The sequence below is a fragment of the Hevea brasiliensis genome, chromosome 7 (assembly GCF_030052815.1).
Source record: "Hevea brasiliensis isolate MT/VB/25A 57/8 chromosome 7, ASM3005281v1, whole genome shotgun sequence".
Taxonomy (NCBI): domain Eukaryota; kingdom Viridiplantae; phylum Streptophyta; class Magnoliopsida; order Malpighiales; family Euphorbiaceae; genus Hevea; species Hevea brasiliensis.
Genome location: NC_079499.1, coordinates 5244404 through 5260996, shown reverse-complemented (window position 1 = coordinate 5260996; position 16593 = coordinate 5244404). Strand labels below are relative to the sequence as shown.

Genomic DNA, 16593 nt, shown 5'->3' with positions numbered 1-16593 from the left:
TCACTACAGTTTAAGTGTAGTTCCAGACACCTTGATTGTCCGAACAGACATTAGTCATCAGAACAGTAAAATGTATGGACTACATTTGGTGAGAGCGTTACATTGTACAGGCTATATGCCTACTTACTGGCCATTTTTCCTACTTTATTTCTGGCTTTATAAGCCTGACAGCGGGTCTCGTGCCCGACAGCTGGCCTCGTGCCCGACAGCTGGCCTCGTGCCTAACAGACGTATACTGGACAGACATATGGCTGTCTAACCAGTATACACCCGTGCATCCAGCTTTTATAATTTGTTATAGGTTTCTTGGGCACTGATAAAAATTAATTAAGACTTAAAATACAATAAGTAATCATAAAAGATCCCGATAATGTTAATTGTTTCCAAAGAGCAATAAAAATGTAAAAGACCCAGAAATTATGATTCACAGATATTAATTCAATTGTTTAATTAGTGTTATTATAAATTATGCATCACTAAGCGTTATGCTTAGCGCGTTGGTTTTTCATCGCGTAGGTATTGAAGATCAGCAGCCATCATAGCAGCAGCTGCCACAATAGTTTGGTTCATTATGTCTAGTCATGATGTATTTCATTTTGGACTTGTAATTAAACTTTGAGATTGAAATGAAAACTTGTAATTTATTATCTACGAATTTCTATATGAATGTAATAGATGATATTTTTTGAGATCTCATAAATAATTGTGAAGGTAATGATACAATAAAATATGATATGAAAATGTGTGAAATGAATTTGGACATGTTAACAGCTTATTAGTGGAAAAACCCGCCAGATGCTAATAAAACAGGGGAGGCTCTGTCCGGGTCTCCACAGAAATAAGTTATATAAAAAAAAAAATTTCTACACATAGAATACATGTTTTAAATGACATCAAAAGTTTACAATAGATATGATAAAACAGGATAGGGTGCTCCGGCATTGAATGTGGTACATCTTGCTCGACTATACAGTAGACAGGTAAGGAGCTTCACATAAGCTTACTCCACCAACAAATTCACTATCAAGAAAAAATAATTACAACCACTAATTATTTTTCTCACCCTCAAAATCACTCAAAAAAAAACTCACATAATTCAATACAACTTTTTACTTTGTGAGCTTTCTACAATACGTCCCATATAATGATCAACCAACTACACATATATATAGGCCACTAAAACCTAGTCCTTTTAGGGCTCTAATTATTAAATTTTATAATTTAAATTCTACTAAACTTCCTAAACTAATTATACTTCTTAATTCTAATTGGACTTAGACTCTAACAATCTCCACCTCAAAGTCAAATGGAATTAGTTTTCACAATTTCTACAAAAGTCAATTTTTTCTAGGGTACTTTCTTGCATTCTTGATTATTGATGTTGCCTTTTACTTCTACTCGTATTCTTCTAATCAATGTGTTTTCTTCCAATTTGTAGATATTTTTTGCACCAATCTTCTCATCCTTTATGATCACAAGAGCAACTAGGCTAACACTCATGGCTCCACCATGAATCGAACACCCATAACACAAGGAAATTAAATTCTTTGGGGTATTTGATTCATGATGGAGTCATGAGTGTTAGCCAAATTGCTCTTGTGATTATGAAGGATGAGAAAATTGATGCAAAAAATCTCTAAAAATTAGAAGAAAGTACATTGATTGGAAGAATGTGAGTGAAAGCAAGAGATAACATCAACAATCAAGAGTGCAAGGAAGTACCCAAGAAAAAATTGACTTTTGCAGAAATTGTCAAAACTAATTCCATTTGACTTGGAGGTGGAGATTATTAGAGTCCAAGTCCAATTGGAATTAGGAAGTATAATTAATTTAGGAACTATAATTAGTTCAGAAAGTTTAGTAGAATTTAAATTATGAAGTTTAATAATTAGAATCCTAAAAGGACTAAATTTTAGTGGCCTATATATATGTGTAGTTGGTTAGCCATTATATGGAATGTATTATAGAGAGCTCACAAAGTGGAGAGGTGTATTGAAGTATGTGATTTTTGTTTTAGTGATTTTGACATGTACAAACTTTTCAATTTCTTTCACAGAACAACTGGCAAAGTCTCATCCAAGACATTATACTTCACATCTAGGGCTAACGTTAATATAATTGTACTCACAGCCTTTTGTTGAAACTCCTCCCCATCATCATCTTTTATGGTTGTCAGTTGCTTCTCGTTCAATTCTTTAATTAATCCTTGTTGTACAAGAACATCCTTCACAGTGCTTTGCCATAAACTGAAATCATTTTCCCCATTTAACGGCTTCACCTCAAATTTTATACTCACCATTTTTGACATCTCGAACCACAGCTCTGGTACCACTTGTTGTGAAAATCACACCCACACAAAATAAAGAACATAAAATTTAACGTGTTTTGACATAAGCCTACTTCGTCAACAAATTCACTATCAAAGAAAAATAATTACAACCACTAATTATTTTTCTCACCCTCAAAATCACTCAAACAAAATTCACAGAATTCAATACACCTCTCCACTTTGTAAGCTCTCTATAATACATTCCATAAAATGGCCAACCAACTGCACATATATATATATATATATATATATATATATATATAGGCCACTAAAATCTAGTCTTTTTAAGACTCTAATTATTAAACTTTATAATTTAAATTCTACTAAACTTCCTAAACTAATTATACTTCCTAAACTAATTATACTTTCTAATTCCAATTGGATTTGGACTCTAACATATTTACTATGTCATTTAAAAAATCAATCGGGTTTTTTTTTTCTTGTCTAGTTCATCATAGATTTGTATGATGGGACCCACTTATTAAATACATAAATATCACATATTTACGTATATGGATCTATGATAGACCGAATTTAGGCAAGAATTCCTTAACTTTAAATTAGAAAAATAGTAAGAATTTACTAAATTAATTGGTTGTGAAGTTTCGACAAAGATATATATAAAGTTAAATGGCAGGATACCATGTCTTGCACTAGGTGTATCAGGATGTCAAAATAATCAAGAGAACACATTCATTCCCTTCCTTTTTCACTCTTGAAGAAATGCAAAAACATTCTTTTGTTATATATCAAATTCTGAGAATTTTAATCGCTTGCCTTTTAAACATTTTCAAATACTGTAAATTTTTGTAAAAATTTCCCATTTAATTGCTTGTCAAGCTCAATTCCTAAAACTATATATAGAACATCCTAACTGGTTTAGAACAGACAATGCCTGATATATATCCTCAAATGGCCTCTTCAAGTCTCACTTACTTTGCTGGTACTACTGTTATTAGCTTCTTTTAGCACAAATCCCTCTCCAAGGATCCCATAGCAACGAGACATCAGCAACTATATGCTCCAAAATAAAATGCCAAAGCAAATGTTGAAGTATTTTAACAAGAGAAGGAAGAGGAGGAGGAGGAGGAGGAGGAGGAGGTACTCCCATGCGTAAGAACTCAATAAGATTAGTTCAATAGGTTCTTGGCAAAGCAAAAGGAGAAGGAGAAGAAGAAGGAGAAGGAGGAGGAGAAGGAAGGAGAAGGAGAAGGAGGAGCAGGAAGGAGAAGAAGAACAAGAAGGAATCATAGTTTAGAGAAATAACATTTTTACTCCCATGCGTAAGAACTCAATAAGATTAGTCCAGTAGGTTCTTGGCAAAGCAATTTTCTATAGTCCTTTTTCTTCTCTAAATATATAACTAGGCCATCTGCAATTGCAATGCTAATGGAAATATTACATTAATTAATCAGCTAAGTCAAGCATATTTGAAGTCGTAATTTTTATCAGATGACCTGATTAAGTAAATGCCATCGTCTTGAGCTCTCCAGTAGCAATCCGTCCACCCCACACACATATGGACGAAACTATCTTCAGGGGAAGGCATAAACACATTAAATTAATGTTCGATCTCCACCTTTCTAAGAAAATGAACAAAAGAAAATTGTGGAGCATTGGAAGTTTACCCTGAAACTCCAGTCTTGTTCTTGGTTAGGAGAAAGATACGATGATGAAGTCCAATATCATTGTCTGCTGATTTACAATGGGGTGTGGAGAACATCTCTACTTAAACCCATTCACTACGCGTAAATGATACTTTGGAAACGGTACATATTTGGCTTTGCTCCTTCCACAGGCTAATGGAAGCGCAAGCAGATGGAAGACTACTAGACATTGAAATTGTGTCATTTTTCTCCTTTTTTTCATTTAAAAATAGAAAATTTGTTGCTAAATCTTTTATGATACTCATTATATAATATATTAAATTATCATTAATAACTCTTAATAACAAAATATTTATCACTAAATACCTAATAATTTTATTTTTTAATATTACAATAATTAAAATTTTAATATTATTGTTGTAATAATAATTCTACTTATACTAAAAACATATTATAATTCTTAATATAATAATTTTATAATTATAATCCTATAGGTATTATTACTTTTGAACTAATAAAAATATTCTTATAAATATTAATAAACTAATTTGCATTTTTTATTTTAAAAATTTTATATTTTAAAAATTATTGTACAAAAATTTTGTTATAATTTTTATTTTTAAATTAAAAACTTAATTTTATATATATATATATATATATATATATATATATATATATATATATATATATATATATATTCAATTTTAATTAAAACATGCATGATTAAATTTGAATTTATATTTTAATCAATAATGTGTTTATAACATATATAATATAATCTATATTTTAAAAATAAAAATACTTATTAAATATGTTAAATAATTAATATATTAAATAGGTTTTAATTTTTTTTTATTAAATAATATGGCAATATAAAATTTTAATATATCAATATAATAAAAAAAATTATAATAATAATAATGCAATAAACAAACAAAAACTTATTTCAAAAATTATTATATTTGCTAATTTTATAAATAATTTTCTTTCATATATTAGATATAAAATTTCATTATTCAAGTTAAGATTATTTTAAATTATAAAAAATTAAAATAAGGTATGCAAATCAAACTTTTTTAAAAAAAATAAAATAATAGAGTCTAAATAATTAAATTCAATGAGTTAATTTGTATGTATTATTTATTTTATTTTAATTTTTAAACATTTTCACTTCTTTATATTTTTAAAACTTATTATTATATTTTTTATTATATTACATTTAAGTTTATAATTAAATTAACATTATAATTAACATATAACTTTCATAAAAATATAACCAAATAAAAAATAACTTTTAAATTGATAAATATATTTATTTATATAATTAAATAAAATGACATTAAAATTAATATTTTAATTAAATAATATAATATTTATAATATTATGATAATATTATATAATATATAAAAAATTAATAGAAAATTATATAAAAAAAATTAAATCACAAATATTATAATGAGTATAATAACGTCCAACGTATGTTAGCAAAAAAAAAAAAAAAACTAGTATTTGTAAATATAGGAACATAAAATGATTCATATTAGAAAATTATAACTTGTGCAACAATATGCAAAAATTTATGTTTAATATCAAATTATTAGGAATATCACATTTAGGGTTAATTTAGAAATATTTCAAATTGTTTATCTCATAATATATAAGTTCAAAATTCAAATCTTAAAAATCTCATTTAAATATTTAATATGCAATAATTTTTAGTGATATTATATTTCTAATTTGTACTTAATTCTAATAATTTATTTGGGGTAGAAATTAACTAAAATTTTATAAAAATCTAGGAAATGCATATCAGATAAAAATTTGTTCTATTTTGTCCACTCATTAAACTTTTATTGCCATTTTATTTGAATAAAAAAATTTTCTCCTCTACCATACTTTTTTTTATATGTTTTTATAAGCCATTTTTACAAGGTTTTTTATGTCTTAATTATAAGTTTATTTAAAGGCATAAAAAATGTATTTTTTTTAATTAAAAGATTAATTAGTCTCTCACGAAGCATGACTTTTTATTAAAAATAATCCGAAGCAGAGTGCAAAGAATTAAGAAGATATTTATCTTAGCTTATAAATGAGTCAACTAACTCATAAGCTTAAAAAAAAAATGACTTGTTGGTCTATAAAATTAGAGGAGAATAGCTTTTCATTTAAATGATTTATAAGTCTTGTACTTATAAACTAATTTAACGAAATATTTTTCTCATATTATTTTTATTTAATTTTTAAAATTTCATCATAAATTTTATTTAATATTTTTTAATCATTTCAATAATAAATATATTTATAAGATATTTTTTACCAATCACATCAACTATTTATTAGTCATTTATAAATATTATTAAGCACATAACTACTTAAAATTTTCTATTTTTAATTCAAATAAAGTTTAATAATTTAATAATAATTAGGAGATTATGCAATGAAAAGTAATTATCTTTCTCTAAGAATTTTTATAATAAAAATAATAAGTCTTACAATTAATAAATAAAAAATTTAAACTCAAACCTTTTTATTTATAATAATTTTTAAGAAAAAAAATCAATTAATTAAACTATCTCTTATCGTTATATATTTATATAAATGGTCTCTACTTTATGATTTATCTTACTAATGATTTTAATACGAAAATGAATTTACATAAATACTTATTCAATGATTAACATAGTTTTTATAGTTTTATTTATTAAAAAGTAGTTTTTTTAATATATTTCAAATAAATATAAAGAAATGTTTACAATTTGCATTTCAATATAACAACTAATTAAATAATAATATTAATTAATTTTCTTATAAAATATTTTCTAACAAAAATATACAACTTAAATATAAAATTAATGTATAGAAATACATTATATTCTTATTGAAATTAAATTTATTATAAATTTAAAATATAGATATATAAAATTTATATATTTAATAAATAATTTTTATTATATATTTTATATTTTACATTCATAATAAATTAAATCTGCAAAAAAAATTCATCCACCTAACAAGTTCTGAGAGACTACACAGATCATTTTCATTAATTTGATTCAAATAATTACATAAACATCTCTCGAGACAAGGAATGAATTATGATAGTTGAGGCAGTAATAAACGCTTAGCAAACTCTGACAAAGCATTTAACGAGAGACACTCAATATTGCGGGGGTTTTTTACCGTACGAGAGTAAGTTAAAAATAAAAATTATAAAAAATGGGTGCGATATAAAAAATTTACGAGATCAAGATGAGAAAAGTTAAAAATCCTAAAAATACTAATTTTAGTAATATTTTAATGTCCAAAATACTATTAATAATAACGTTTTGTGTAAATTAAAAAAAAAAAAAAAAAAATTGGACGCTACTATAAATAGCGTTCAGCTTTGTTTTAATTTTTTTAATATTTTAAATAAAATATAAATATTATTTTAATAAATAATATTATAATAATTAATATTATATGTTATAATATTTTTATTATAAAAAATTATTTTTTAATTTAAAATTAAATTAAATTTTAATTAAATAAAAAATTAAAAATATAAAATATTATTATAATAAAAAAAATTAAAAAAATTAAATGAAAACCTGGACGCTACTGTAAGTAGTCCAGCTTCTTATTTAATTTTTAATTATTTTATTTTTATATTTTAAATAAAAATATAAATATTATTTTAATAAATAATAGTATAATAATTAAAAAAAATTGGATGCTAATATAGGTAGGGTCTAATTTTTCTTTTAATTTTTAATTATTTTATTTTATATTTTAAATAAAATATAAATATTATTTTAATAAATAAAATCATAATATTTAATAATATATATTATAATATTTTTATTATAAATATTATTTTTTAATTTAAAATTAAATTAAAATTTAATAAAATAAAAAATAATAAAAAAATAATTAAAAAATTTAAGAAAAATTGCACAGAGCATCTTAGCCTTAGCCTTAGCCATAGCCTCCCAGACTCATGTCAGTTTGCAAGCTGCCTCTCCCTCTCTCTGGTCTCTAAATGTGATCACAAATATGGCCGTGGGTACAGCTCAAGGTTTGTAGATAGATAAAGAGATCATCCTCACCTCGCAGTCTTTTTTTTTTTTTTTTTATTGTTATTATTATAAGGACAGAGAGTGATATTTAGCTAAAATCCTCCTATAACTCCAGAATTTAAACTCTGATATACAGGTAATGTCTGGAGATCAAATCCAATCACTGGTTGGATCATGCTCCTTGCTTTTTTTTGGAAATAAAGGCTCCACAATCTCAATAAAAATGAATCTATTTAAAACAAATGTAGCATTACTATCTCAGATAAAATGGTGGCTTGTTGATCCATTTCTTCTTCTATTTCTTTGACGGTGTCTCCATAATAAACTCTTCGGACAATATTAAGACACCTCCATTCTTGCAGAGGCGAGCTACGAAGCATATGGGTTCATGCAGTGCAATTAATACAAAGAACTGTCCACCACAACTAAATCTTTCCTATAAAAGGACGTCTAATTCATGGCAATATTGTAGCAGCTGATACATGCGTACTGAAATCTTTCAGAAGTACGATCCAGTGAGAAATAGGGAGAGATAAGTCTAGGTCGTTCTGTATGCTTGTACTTTTTCTGGTAATTGCTCCCCCAATTGCTAGAAATGTGCCAAAAGACACTGGTCTAGAAGCCCAAAAGAATTTTGTCGCTTATGGTGGTGTAGGTGGCTTCATTGGAGGTGGAGGTGGTGGTGGTATTGGAGTGGGTGGGCTGCCCAGTCTCGGTGGCGCTATTGGTGGACTGGGCGGTGCATCTGGGCTTGGTGGAGCTCTTGGTGCCAGTATTGGTGGACTTGGTGGACGCAAGAACTGATGGTGGTCCTGGCGGCAGTCAAGGAGTTGTTCTGATGGTTGTGTTGAGCTATTTTTCGAGTCATCGCGAAAGAAAAAAAAAATTTATCTATGCAGAGAAAATTTTCTGCATCTTGATTGGCCAGAATTAATTTTAAAATTTATTTTTTATAATAATATTATTTAATTAATATTAAATTAAAATATCTCAATTACCTACCATCAAATAAAATTAATTTATAATTAAAATATAATAAGAATAAACTTATATTACAATAAATTTCTAAAATTAAATACATCTAGACTAAATAATTACAATTTCAAATTAACACTTTAAAATAATTTCAAAAATGCATTAAAATAATTAAATTTATAAATTATTTATTTCTTAAATTTGTACGATATTACAGGTGACCTAACAATATGAATTAAAATCTTAACAATAAATATATATATATATATATATATATATATATATATATATATATATATATATATATATATATATTAAGAGAGATGGAACCAATTTTAAAATTGGATTTCTTGTACAAACTTAGCATAATTTATACATTCGGTCAATTAAAAATTATAATTTTATATATATAATAAATTTTATTATGTTTTTAAATAAAATTCATCTTAATTTAATTATTTATTAATTTTTAATTAAATAAATATTTACAAGTAAATATTTTAAATTTTGTTTACGAGTAAATATTCTATATTTTTTATATTTTACGAGTATTTTCAGCCTAATGAATTAAGTCTAATATGTTCATATCAGGTTGTCTCGTAAAGGAGTAAAGTGCTTCCAATGATTTTTTTACTATCCATTAAGATCTAACATTCGACCTCACTTAAAGTATAAGAGTGTCGAACCATTTGTATCAAACACCAATGAATAATTAAATATTCTAAATTACGACTCCATTTGCTAAACCCTTCCATGCTTGCGTCAGTGTCGGCTTGCAAGCTGCCATTTTCAATGTTGGTTGTGTTAAAAAATTTGCACTTTTATCAGAATTTACTCTGCCATTTTCAATGGAGAAAATTTTTTTTTCTTTCACCATGAATTGGAAAAATGCTCGTTGTTGGTTCTCTCCTTCACCCTTTATTTCGTGGGTCAAGCGGTTGTATGTGTTAGTTATTTGCTGTCTGTCTTCCCTGTAAAGAGTTATTAATTTGATTGATTTTAATTTCGTTGCTAAATTGTCATTTCTTCATAAAAAAAAAAACCAAAAATCTTGATTGAATTTTCAATAAAGCTTGTTTTGCAGCTTCTAGCCCTCATTTTGGACTCATATGAGCATCATACTATTGATCAATAATTTAAATTTGAATGTAAACTTTATCCATAAAGTTAAAAGAAAAACATTCCATTTAAACTAATGCACTGTTTATATTACGAAAAATAATTTTTATATAGCTCTATGAAAATATTTTTTATTATTTAGTTATAATGTTAAACCAGTAATATATGCTTATGTTATGTATATATAAGTACTTTTACATTTAATAAAATTGTCTAAGTTTTGAAAATGACTCAATTTTTTAAAAGAGATAATCATTTTCTTTAAAAATTAATTAATTTTTTTATCGTGAAAATATTTTTATTAATTAATTTTTAAATATTTTAAATATTAAAAATTATAAAACAAAAATATTTTCACAAAATAAATAGAGTTTAATTTAAAAAAAAAAAAGAAATTCAACTCAAATCATAAGAGTTAATTAAATTGATAAATGGGTTGACTGATCGCTTTATTAAACAGGGTTGAAATTCCAACGCAGGCTTGGCCACCCCAAGATCTTGACTAATTGAAGGGAAGGTTGGTCCAACTCAATTGATCCTGTAAAGCTTGCAATTTATTAAATTAAATTAAATATGCGTGACTATATTTTAAGTAGAATTTTTGTTGATTATTTGGATTACATCTCTATCAAATATTCAAAATTTTCAGTTCTCTTTTTATTTTTAAAATTTTTATATAGAAAATATATATATGTGCGTCATACTATATATACGTATATATATATTTTATCTTTTATTTTTATATTATGAATAGCTTTACCTTTACTTTAATTATTAATTATTTTTCTAATTTTTTTATTAAAATTCAATTTTAAGACTTTATATAGACAATTTTAATACTATTAATTAATTAAAATACGTTGATTTTCTTTTAATTTTTAAAAATAAATTTGAATAAAAAATTATAAATCAACTTATGATTCATGATACGCAGGACTATATATCTAGAAAATCTAATTAGAGATGGCTACAATAAGCAACACATCTCATTAAAATTTAATTCATAATTTTAATTAATTAATTTAAATTCTATTTAATAATATTAATTATTTTAATATCTGTCACCTATTTTATTAGTTACTAATTATTACATATAAATAATAAAAATATTAAATAAAAATAATTATTAAATTAATAATTAAATATTAAAATAATGATATATCTTTTTTATTCTAACTAAAATGCTCTATCGAAATAGTAACAGTTTAAAAATTACTTTTTTAATTTTTAAAAATTAAAATAAATATTATATTTTAAATAATATAAATAAGAGTAATGTTTTGATTACGGTGAAAAACAATGGATAAATTATATATACGAGCAAATGTCGTATTTTTTTAAGAAAAAAAATTAAGAAATTAAAACCTGAGGATCCATGGTAAAGATTTGATTGAAGAGAAGGGGTCCCATATCCCAAGTCACAGTCCTGTATTTCAAAACGGGTAATCAATTACAATCGGTCCAGTAGTAGTTTCCTCCAACCACTTGTCTTTATTGCAGCGACAGTGGAAATTTCATCTCCTCTTCTCTCTACAAAATGTTGTCCTGCAATTCCCGACAGATCTCTATTCACCACTCAATTTTTTTATTATTTTTGGTAAATTTATTTTTTTATCAAATATTTTAGAAACTAATTTATAGATGATAGTAGTAAAATTAAAAAATAATAATAAATTTCCTGTAATGTTTGTTAGAATCTTGCTTTGCTTGATATATTTGCATTGTTCTTCTTTTACTTAGTTTTAATATTTCTTTCTGCCAACCTATACATATGTAAGTAAGCCTGGCTCTGTTGATAACTTCTGATTTCTCTGTAATGTTTGTTAATAACCTAATCGAGACACTCAAACCAGTCCCCAAAACCCCTTAATTATATGAATCCATAAAAGGACGGTAAACGTAAACCAGCCTCGAAACTTGGAGAGAGCAAAACTATCTGAACTTGTATTTAACTCCATTTACTGCTCACAGCTGTTCCCCAACGCCCCTTCCGCCTTTAAATAGGGAGCGTCCGCGCCACATTGAGATATACCAACAAAAAGATTAACAAACAGAGATAGAGAGAGAGAGAAATGGCTAGGTGGTGTGTTAGTGTTATGGTTGTGCTCGCTTTAGTAGCGGTGCAAACTAGTGCCAGAGATGTTCCTAGCGTAAAAAAAACTGTGCCCAGTGATGCTGGTCTTAATGACCAAAAGAACTTCGTCAGCTATGGTGGTGTTGGTGGCTTTACTGGCCTTGGTGGCAATGGGCTTCCATTTGGTGGCGTTGGGGGACTTGGTGGAGTCACTGGGCTAGGTGGAACAGGTGGCGTTGGAGGGTTTGGTGGAGTTGGTGGTGGGCTAGGTGGCGGAAGTGGCCTGGGTGGTCTCGGTGGCGGAAGTGGCCTGGGTGGTCTCGGTGGCTTAGGTGGTGGCGTTGGTGGGGGTGCAGGTGGTGGAGTAGGCGGTGCTGTTGGTGGTGGAACTGGTGGTCTTCCTTACCCTTGAAATACTGGTAGATCTTTGATTTCCAGTTGTTAGTAGAGTTGATGAAGAGCTCTAGTTTATGGCAGTTAAGCTAGTTGATGGAGTTTGTGTAGTCTTTTTAGTTTAATTCATGTCTTTATCGTGAGCTTCTATTTTTCTGTCTTTAATTACTTGGAAGTTTTACTGTTATGTTTGAGTGGATAAATAGTTACATTACATAAACTTAGTAAATTTATTTATTTTGTGTTCTTGTTTAAACCCGAATTGTTATAAATTTAAGACTTATATATTTAATAATGAATTCACCGTATATCTTATATTTTGAATTAATGATAAATCGATAAAAATCCTTCCATTAAATATTAATTTTATGAAATTAACCGAAGGACAACACTAATGAAAATTTTAACATATCGGTTATACTCTTTCATTTATAAAGGGTTGAAAATATATATAAAAAAATATTTTTATTATTTATAAACTTGATCTATCATAAATTTAATGTACAAAATATATAATGAGACTTTTCTATCAAATTTAAAAATTTCATACATTTATTTTTTAAATTTATAATGAATCGAGAGTTCTGACAAAACTTACCTATGTTAGATTCTTTCAATTTCATTAGTTATTGTTAGTGAAATTCTCCTTTTCTTAAAACCTTAATTAATTTACTTTAATTCATAAAGCATGAAATCTTTTTGACTTAAGAATTTAAGACCTTCAACTCAAAATGCATGGTTAGTAAGGTCAATGCCATTAAATAAAAGGGAAAATTAAAAACATGTGATACATAGAGTTGAAATTAAAACATTTTGTAGAACAACATCTTCTCAACTTACAAATCCTGAAAAATTAATTTTGGCAAATCAAATATTATTATTACTATTATATTAAGATTCCATTTTTGTTATAATCTCATGCATTTAGTACTAAAACTTGTAAAATTGCTAGAATTAATATTTATTCCAATGGTGTATACGAAATTTAAGATTCTCATCATTTATAATGAGTAGCTTACCAGTTTTTAAGCTAGCTGGTCCTCCATCAAGATCTCACCAAAGGACATGAATGCAAACTAAGGTAAAGTCATTGTCACTCATCCATGTTTGTGAAGATATGAAGAAAGAGAGAGCAGGGTATCCGTGACAGGCTTTAATAACAATTTTGCATTAATGAGCTCACCCATGGTTAGCTTGGAGACCTGCAATAACGTTGTTGTGCAATTTACTAGAGGTGGTGCTGGGGTTTCAGAGCCATTGAATGAGTTTATTTAAGGTCTGCTAGACTGTGAAAAACAGAGCTAATTTTTTGAAAATTTTCTAAAAAATATTTAAAAATAGAGTTTCGTATTCACATATATTAAGTTTTATAATAAAAAATTAGAAAATAAGTTTTTTGATTTTTCATAGTTTTAACTAATATTTAGAAAATAACTTTATTTTCCATTGTTTTGGTTTATAACAAAAGTCATGTTTTATAACTGTTTTCTAAAGAAAAAACAATGAAATTTTTATAATTAAAATTATACTATATTTTTTTATAATTAAAATTAAATAATTGTTTAAAAAATAATTATTTATAATAATAAAAAAATTCATATTATTATAAAATATGTCAAAAATTTTAAAAATAAAATAAGTTTTTAAATATATTTTATAATTTTTTAATTATGAAAGATATGAATAATTTTTTATTTATTTGAATTATGAAATTATTTTTTATTATTTATAGATAAATATGTTTTTTTATTTTTTCTCTTATTTTTTTAGAAAATAAAAATTAAAGTTTTCATAGAAAATAAAAAATAAAAAATAAAAAACTATTTTATGTGAGTAAACAAGCCTTAAGGATCGTAAAGAGCTACCACCTACCAATTTCCATGCGTTGCTGTTAGCTTTTTTTTTTTTTTCTTTTATTATTAGGGAATTTTTTTATGTTCATTTATGATTAATAGAAGATTAATTTTTTTTTTGGAGTTCGTAGCTGTTTCTCCTAATAATATTATCTCCTATGATTGAAATTGAATTCTCTTCTTAAGAGTGTGAGTCTTACTTTTATACATAACATTTATTAGTAACTTCTCATTAATTTCGAGTTATTCATTTTGGAGTCAAAAAAGGATAATGCTAAATGGCACAAATGCTCATAAAATGAGATAATTATCCTTATCAAAATTTTGAATGGAAGATATGTGAGGATAGAGAGTGAAATTTAAATTTTTCATTATCTCTCTTCTATCTAACAATTACTTAACTAAATAGGAGAAGAGTTCCCATACTTTCCTTAAGCTATCTTTTATAATTAATATTATGTGAGTTTTAATTACCTTTTTAAAAAAGTTTAAAGAAGTACACTGTTGATTTGTTGAACAAATCCTTATTTGCATCTATCTTCATATTCTTTCTAAGAAACTCTTCATTGAACAAATCTTTTTTGATGACTTATTAGCGTTTAATTTCTTCCCCTATCACAACTAATACAATAATATTTCTGGCCCTTTGAACATGATTTTCTTACAACACTAAAAAGTTACAATCTCGCGTGCTCTTGATAAAACTCAAACATGTTGTCCACACTTGGAAACCACATACTTGGTTGTGGACCCTCATCTACAAAATTACGTTGAACATCCTCGACAAAATTCCCTTTTTGCATACATTCATTCATGGCAGTTTCACTCATACCGACACCTTCAACATCTTCATCATCTCCTTGATAAAAAATATAAAGACTATCCTTCATGGAGTTTACTTCCTCGATTCCTACATTCATGGAGTTTTCATTTATGACAGTATCTTCATCAATTATGTTATCTTCTTTATTGAAAATATTCACTACAAGAAAAAAGGAGATTTGAAACCGAATATTCGGTTTCAAATCAGTGAAAATCGGTTTCTAAATACATTTAGAAACCGATTTGAAACCGAAATATTTAGTTTTAAATCCGTAAGTTTCTAAATAAATTTGAAACGGAAAATGGCGTCCGTTTCAAATTCTGAAGCTATTTTCAAACCACTATTCCGTTTCAAATTTAGAAACCACATATTCGGTTTCAAAATCCGTTTTAATTTAAAAACTGATATTTTGGTTTCAATTTTTTTAAAACAGAAATTCCATTTCAAATCGGTTTCTAAATTCTGAAACCGATCCTTGTGTTATTGGATTAGAAACAGAAAAATTCGTTTCTAATCCGTTTAAATTACTAATAGAAAATTTTTATTTTTTTATTTTATATATTATTTCCTGTACTGAAGCATATAATATAATATTAATTTTAAATGCTCAATATCATAATATTTATAATATCAGGCTATCAAATATTAGTCAATATTATATATAAATATGACAGTGAAGGGTTATGACAATAATATACTATATGGAAAAATAAAATATTATAATAACAAAAAAACAAGCTACTTGTCATCAACAAGATCATCACTCATCACCACTATCAGCCTCTCTACCATCATCTTGATGATTCGCATCCGAGTTGGCATCATTTGTGCCATCATGTTTTGCATCATTTGATGCATGCGCTCCTCCAGTGTCTGCTCACGTTGTCTGTATCTCTCCTCTAGCATCAGCTCACGTTGTCGATCTCTCTCCTCCATTGCAACCAAACTATCCTTGAGCGTTGCAACAGTCTGATGCAATTGTTGAATCTCTTCCTCCATTGCCTCTGACTGAGCGCAATAGGATGCAGTAGAAGATGATGCAGTAGAAAAGCTATATATTTTCGAGGTCTAAATCAAATAAATTGTTGATAAGAAAGCAGCATATATATGCTGTATATACAAAAGAACTAAGGGATCAATCTAGCTTGTCACTTTCTTGAGAAACTTAATCAAATCAAGATTAAGGATGTTGATTAGTGAAAGAAAAAGGAAATAATTATTAAATGTGTTTTTGTGAACAGCATTAGTGCCATGTGAAAATCATTACCTGTCACCAAAGGATGTGGACAGTTAAGCCTGTCAAATCTTTGAAACCATAACAAAAGAGTAACAAAAACTTCAAGAAGTTTCCTTATAACTAAT

The 16593-nt window shown here is 26.5% G+C and overlaps 1 protein-coding gene across 1 annotated transcript; it reads left to right on the top strand.

Annotated features, from left to right (window-relative positions):
* Positions 1 to 8476: 8476 nt before the first annotated feature.
* LOC131181629 (glycine-rich protein 23-like) lies at positions 8477 to 12792 on the top strand. Its single transcript, XM_058150490.1, has 4 exons — positions 8477 to 8499; positions 8588 to 8766; positions 9561 to 9568; positions 12149 to 12792. Exons 1-4 carry the CDS (start codon positions 8477 to 8479, stop codon positions 12572 to 12574), a joined length of 636 nt encoding a protein of 211 aa, XP_058006473.1. The 3' UTR covers positions 12575 to 12792.
* The last annotated feature ends 3801 nt before the right edge of the window (positions 12793 to 16593 follow it).

Coding starts and splice junctions, on each gene's coding strand:
- LOC131181629 (XM_058150490.1), top strand. CDS start 8,477: ATGCGTACTGAAATCTTTCAGAA. Junction 8,500..8,587: donor CGTACTGAAATCTTTCAGAA/GTACGATCCAGT, acceptor CCCAATTGCTAG/AAATGTGCCAAAAGACACTG.